This window comes from Sinocyclocheilus grahami, unplaced genomic scaffold (assembly GCF_001515645.1).
Source record: "Sinocyclocheilus grahami isolate Dianchi unplaced genomic scaffold, SAMN03320097.WGS_v1.1 scaffold198.1, whole genome shotgun sequence".
Taxonomy (NCBI): Eukaryota; Metazoa; Chordata; class Actinopteri; order Cypriniformes; family Cyprinidae; genus Sinocyclocheilus; species Sinocyclocheilus grahami.
In genome coordinates, this window is record NW_015505377.1 from 286,846 (window position 1) to 294,070 (window position 7,225).

At 35.7% G+C, this 7,225-nt stretch overlaps 1 protein-coding gene across 1 annotated transcript in view; it reads left to right on the forward strand.

The window, feature by feature from the left end:
- LOC107595197 (protein transport protein Sec31A-like) overlaps positions 1-7,225 on the forward strand; it is a 47,234-nt gene that overhangs the window by 29,341 nt on the left and 10,668 nt on the right. The window contains exons 17-19 of the mRNA XM_016285540.1: positions 6,123-6,249; positions 6,419-6,564; positions 7,066-7,220. Coding sequence (XP_016141026.1) covers positions 6,123-6,249; positions 6,419-6,564; positions 7,066-7,220 — 428 coding nt within the window. The remainder of the gene's footprint in view (positions 1-6,122; positions 6,250-6,418; positions 6,565-7,065; positions 7,221-7,225) is intronic.

Sequence of the window (7,225 nt, forward strand, 5' to 3'; positions counted from 1 at the left end):
TTATTAAAATATAGAATAAATAACTAAATCATATGTAATATATAATACATTTAGTAATTGTATTATAAAATCAACATTTATTATTATTATTATTATTATTAAAATATAGAATAAATAACTAAATAATAATAAATAAATATTATAATAATAATAATAATAAAAAAAATTTTTTTACTAACTTTAATAATTGCAATAATTTTCTCAAACAACTTTTTACCAGGATTAATGAAATCATAGAAATCCATCAGTGTGGGATCTTCGGATCGCATTGCACATGCACTGAGCATCATGCCTCGTCTCTGGTGTTTCAGGTGATTTACGAGCTGCCGACAGCCAATCAGTGGTGTTTCGATGTGCAGTGGTGTCCTCGTAACCCCGCCCTCCTGTCAGCCGCATCGTTTGACGGACGGATCAGTGTGTACTCTGTGATGGGAGGACGTCTTCAGCAGCAGCAGCACAGCACGGTGGACCAGGTGAGATTATGGAAACATGTAACCTGCTTTTCTTTGAGGAATGATGATCACATGATCTCTCTCTCTGTTCTTAGATATCGGCTTCATTTGACACCAGCGACCCGTTTGGAACCGGTCAGACTCTTCCTCCTCTGCAGGTTCCTCAGCCCTCAGTCGAAACCACCATCATCCCTCCGCTAAAAAAGCCGCCCAAGGGGGTACGGAGGCCCGTAGGAGCATCTTTCGCGGTGAGTATTACAGAGACATTGAGAAATCTGGTAAGATGTGTCTATGACGAAAAATGTTCGTCAGCAAAGTTTTTTCCCCTGACTAAGACGAGACGATAATAAGGTCATTAAACGATAGCTGAGACTATATCAGCATGCAATATTGTTGATATAAATGTTGTTAAAAGAACAAAAACTTCACTTTTGCGGTTGCAAAGAGCTCAAATCCCCCAATCAAAGCTTTTCTCTCTGCTTTTTGCTTTATACAATCTGGCAACCACTCACACACGCTCTCTCATGATTTGAAAACACAGACATAAAATACTGTACATGTAAGCTGGATTTCAGCGATGTCTGTTTAAATGAAAGCGTCATTCAGCAGTCTGTGTTCTGTCAGGGATCTCCACTGTATTGTTTGCTGATTGTAACATTATTTACGCAACCTCTGTGCGACAATAACGCCTTTTTTGCCGTTGTTTTAAAATAGAAACATTGGGCTAATGCAATTTGGAATTATTGTAAAATAAATTTCCCAAGTGAGAACAATCATTGCAATTAAAATTGAGCAAAATAATTAACATTATACAGAAAGATGAAAATGTGTAAGTTTACACTGACTAAAATGCTCAAACGTATTTAGTCGACCAAAACTAAAACAGGACAAGTTGACTAAACGTGACCCTGGAGCACAAAACCAGTCATAAGGGTCAATTTTGTGAAATTGAGATAATAAAAGTTACATTTGACACCAGACTAACACTAAGACTAAATAAAAAAATAAAATAAATAGCTGACAAAATGAACACTGTTGAGCTTCCTGTGAGTCTGTGCTTGCTTCTGTCTCCTCTAGTTCGGAGGGAAGCTGGTGACGTTTGAGAGCCCTAATGTGGCTCCGCAGCAGCCAATCCGGCGACAGGTGCATGTGAGTCAGGTGACCACAGAGACGGAGTTCCTCCAGCGCTCGGACGAGCTACAGGCCACTCTACAGTCAGGATCCTTCAGCAGCTACTGCCACGGCAAGATCAGCAGCGCCCCGTCGGACGCCGAGCAGGACATATGGAGGTTCCTCATGGTACAAACATTCACATTTACACACAACTACAACTCCACATGTGACCTGGACCCTGCAGCACAAAAGCAGTGTTAAGCAGTACAGGTATATTTGTAGCAATAGCCAACAATACATTGTATGGGTCAGAATTATCCATTTCTTTATTATGCCAAAAATCATTAGGATATTAAGTAAAGATCATGTTCCATGAAGATATTTAGGAAATTCCATACCTAAAACGTAATATGCATTGCTAAGAACTTCATCTGAACAACTTTAAAGATGATTTTCTCAATATTTAGATTTTTTTCCTATCCTAACAAACCATACATCAATGGAAAGATCATTTATTCAGCTTTCTGATGCAGTTTGCACAAATTGTTCCCTTATGATTGGTTTTGTGCTCCAGGGTCACAAATATCGTTCCAACTCTTATTTACTAGGGCTGGGACAATAAATCGATGCATTGCGATTCGTGGATCGATTCTGAGATTTTCGGAATGCATCGAAAATGATTTTCTCTCAAATCGATTCGGAGCTCAGTTTTTAACTGCAGATGGCGCTTTAGGCTAGTTTTTAACCACACACTCAAATGCTCACGAAGAAGAGCGCTTGCGCGAGATCATTTCTCGATTCGCAATGCATCGATTTATCGTCCCAGCCCTAATATATATAAAAACACCCATAAAAATATAATAATGAAACACTCACAGCCTGTTGGATGTCCCGTTTGGCCTGTTGCAGTTTTAACCTGATCTCACTGATGAGTTTTTGGATTTCTGAAACTTCTGTTCTGTACTGCTGATCCTTGTTTCTGATCCCATCCACTGTTGTCAACAAAGAATAAATCGATGCATTGCGATTCGTGGATCGATTCTGAGATTATCGGAATGCATTGTAATTCTCTCTGGAATCGATTCTGAGCTTAGTTTTTAACAGTAGATGGCGCTCTAGCTTAGTTTTTAACAGTAGATGGCGCTCTAGCTTAGTTTTTAACCGTACACTTAAATGCTCATGAATAAGAGTGTGTGTGCGTTAAATGTACTTGCACAGGCTTTTATGCTTTATGATGAGATTAATGTAAACACAGCCCACTGTGAACATCCTTGTAATTCGCTTCTAACTTTATGAATGATTATTTTAGGTTCAGGTGGTGTGTGTGTAAGGAACTGGAAGCAAGCAGAATACACCTAAAAGCACGCAGTGCCATCTGCTGTTAAAAACTAAGCTCAGAAACGATTCAAGAGAGAATCACGATGCCTTCGGAAAATCTCAGAATCGATGCAGAATCATTTCTCGATTCGCGATGCATCGATTTATTGTCCCAGCCCTATTATTTACTTTCTTCTGCGAAACACAAACTGAGATGCCACAAAACCTGGCTTCATTCAACCTAATGAAACGCATAGTTAACACTGTGTCTTAAATCACTGTAGTGCACTACATTCCAATACTGTTTCAGGAGGTCTTAAAAAGTCTTAATTCACCCTATGAAGGCCTAGAAAGAATCTTAAATCGGAGCCAGAAGTCTAAAATTCATAAAGGCATGGCAAATAAATGTTGCACGCACTTCAAAACATGAACATCTCGTATCTATCTTTTTGTCTTTTTAATACAAGTCTTCTTAAATCAGGATGCATTTGCTTGAGATGCAAAATGTTTTGAAAAAAAGACATGATGTCTGAAAAAATTGAGCAAAATTGTCTAGTTCAGATACGGATTTAGCATCTTTTATAATGTTGGGTAGGGCTGCACGATTTGAAATCTATTTGTGATTTTTCTGATTAAAAATTATGATATTAAAATGTGATAAAAAAAAATCATTTGTAGAGCTGTACATTTTGGCCAATATGTTGTTGTTTTTAATAATAATAATAATTGCAATAATTATTATTGCTAAATAAAATCTAAAAAGAATATACTATTGCAATATTTCACTGTAAAATAAAAAATCAAGTTTTTAAGAAAAATAATATTAATTACTTTTTACGATACAATACTAATTATCTAAGCTTTTATTTATTTGATGAAAACTGCAGGAAGCCCTTAAAGCTTCTCTGTTATTAATAACTGCTTAAGAATTGTTTTATTTCGGATTCAAGAGAGCATTTGATTAGACAGAAAATCAGACAGAATGATGTCTTTTTAAAAAAAATTGAGTTCATGCGTTCCCTGGGAATCGAACCCATGACTTTGCTGTTGCAAGCACCGGAATAGAGAATATAGATCATCTTTAAGCTGTCATATTCATGCTAAAATCCACAGAGAACTGATGCATGAATCAGTTTGAGGTGAAATGCATGACTGTTCTGTGGTGTTTTTAACAGGTGAACTTTGAAGATGAAGCGCGTGTGAAGTTTCTGCGGCTGCTGGGCTTCAGTAAAGACGAGCTGCAGAGGAAGGTATCGCATCAAACTACAGCACTGTCAACATTCGGATTCATTCACTAGTCATTATATTAGATGAGAGCGGGGTAAACTGTGCCACCTATGGGCAGAAGTTGTCCTATAAAATAAGACATTTGTTCTAAATGCAAGACAAAATAATCAATTTTGTAATTACTAAAAACCTCATTACTTTTCAGATGTTTTGCCATGAGAATCATGAATAATGCATGTTCTTCAGTGACCAGGAGATATTACGCTCCCATACTGACAAAAAATGGCCATAACAGTTGTTCATATGACTTATGCACTATATTCCAAGTTTTACGACTAATAATAACTAAAATAATTAAAATGAGACTACTAATAATAACAATAATAAGATAAGAATACTACTACTACTAATAATAACAATAATAAAAATAACTAATGCTAATAATAATGCTTATAATATTAACTAATAATATTTATTAATTCTTTTTTAGTCATTATTCTTATTAAAATATTGTGTTAGTGTTAGTTATTAAATAATAATTAATTATTTTAATGTTTAGTCTTATTATTTGTATTATTATTTTAATAATAATAATTATTATTATTATTATTAAATTCTAATATGCATTAAATATTAAATTACTAATAAAAATTATTAGTATTATTTAAATTTTTTATTAGTCTTAATATTATTATTTTTATTATTAGTCACAATATTCTTTAAATTATCATTATTATAATTAGTCTTCGTCTATTTTTATTCTAGATGATGCTGATGATGTTTGAGAATAGGGCCGTGTATCGGCAAAAATCTGGCGATACGATACGCATCACGATACAGGGGTTGCGAAACGATATGTTGCGATATATTGCGATACTGTAAGCAAGACGATACATTGGGATATTTCTTAAAACATAAAAAACATTTTGCCACTGTTTAAGTTCAGAGATAAGAAGAGTGCTATCTAGCGATCGGGATATAAACTCAAAACGAAACCATGAATCTTTATTGCATTTTTGTGAATCGATACAGTATCGCCAAACTAAATATCGCGATACTCATGTGTATTGATATTTTCTTACACCCCTATGAGAGAAACAGACCCATAATTTTTGAGTGAAGCTCTAATTCTAGCCTCTATTTGTGCAGATCTCAGCGTGTTTGGGGAGGAAGCTTCATCCGAACGGTTTAGACGTGAATGATCTGGCTGAGAAGATGCAGACGCTTTCTGATCAGGTGTGTGTCAGCTGCGCTTTAAATCATTGCATGCATGCGAGAAATCTCATGTTGTGCTGTATCTGATGTTGAATCGTCCAATCAGAGAGCAGATGAGTCAGACGGTTTGTCCGGCCGTGAGTCTCCGGCTGATTTCTTCAGTCAGCTACCAAAGATTTATTATTATTATTATTAGTTTATTTGTTCTTATTAGTCTAGTTAGTCTTATGTTATTATTATTATTGAATATAATATTAAAATGACTAATAATAACAATTAGAATACTACTACTACTTCAAACAATAATAATAACATGAATAATTAGTTTTATATTTATATACTTGTTATATTATAATATATATTATAAAACATTTGTTATATTATGAAGTTATTGTTGTTAGTATTGTTATTAGTCGTTATTCTTATTATTGATTATAAGACGACTAATAACAACACGAATAATTAAATAATATAATAATATATATTAAATAATTAATTATTTTTGTTGTTAGTCTTATTTTTTTATTAAATTAAATTGTTATTATTAGTATTATTATTGTTTATTATTAGTCTTAGTTATTATCAGTAATTATCATTATTAATATTGTTATTATTTGTAGCAATTTCTTATTAGTCATTATTATTATTATTGTTTTTATTAGTCACAATATTCTTTAAATTACTGTTATTATTAGTCACAGTATTATTATTATTATTATTAGTCACTGTATTATTATTATTATTATTAGTCACAGTATTATTATTATTATGTATTAATGAGTTGTTTTTCTCTGTCAGCTGATCTCGTCAGTGGTGACGCAGAACTGGCGTGATATCGTCCAGAGCTGTGAGCTGGATAACTGGAAGGAGGCGCTAGCGGCTCTGCTGACCTACGCTAACCCCGAGGCGTTCGCTCCTCTCTGCGGTGAGAGCATCACGAGTCTAACCGCAGTCTCTTGATTAGTCTGCTGCTGCTGACAAACACACTTCTGCATCAGTACAGAGTATAAGAGCTCTGAATGCAGCTCGTCCAATCAGAGCTCAGAGGCTGGAGTGATTGACAGCTCTGTGTGTGTGTGTGTGTGTGTGTGCAGATACTCTGGGTGCTCGTCTGCAGGCTGAAGGCACAGAGAAGTGCTGTCTGCAGGCCTGTCTGTGCTTCATCTGCTCGGGGAACATCGAGCGTCTGGTGGAGTGCTGGACGTCACAGAGAGACTGTTCTTCTCCGCTGGCGCTGGAGGTCACACACACGCACTCTTTCACGTTTATATATGTGACCCTGCAGCACAAAAGCAGTGTTAAGTCGCTGGGGTATATTTGTAGCAATAGCCAACAATACATTGTATGGGTCAAAATTATCCATTTTTCTTTTATGCCAAAAATCATTAGGATATTAAGTAAAGATCATGTTCCATGAAGATATTTAGTAAGTTTCCTACCGTAAATATATAAAAACTTCATTATTGATTAGTAATATGCATTGCTAAGAACTTAATTTGAACAACTGTAAAGGAGATTTTCTCAATATTTAGTTTTTTTTGCACCCTCAGATTCCAGATTTTCAAATATTGTCCTATCCTAACAAACCATACATCAATGGAAAGCTTATTTATTCAGCTTTCAGCTGATCCATAAATCTCAATTGCACAAAATTGACCCTTATGACTGGTTTTGTGCTCCAGGGTCACATATTGAGTGAATGCTGTCGTGCGCTGACGTCTGTGTTCACGTGCGTCTGCAGGATCTGGTGGAGAAGGTGATGATCCTGCGCAAGTCGATCGAGCGTCTGCGTAGCGGCGAGGTTTGTGTTCAGAGCTCAGCGCTGACCGAGAAGCTCATCCAGTACTCCAGCATCCTGGCATCACAGGGCAGCTTGAGTTCAGCGCTCCGCTACCTGCCTG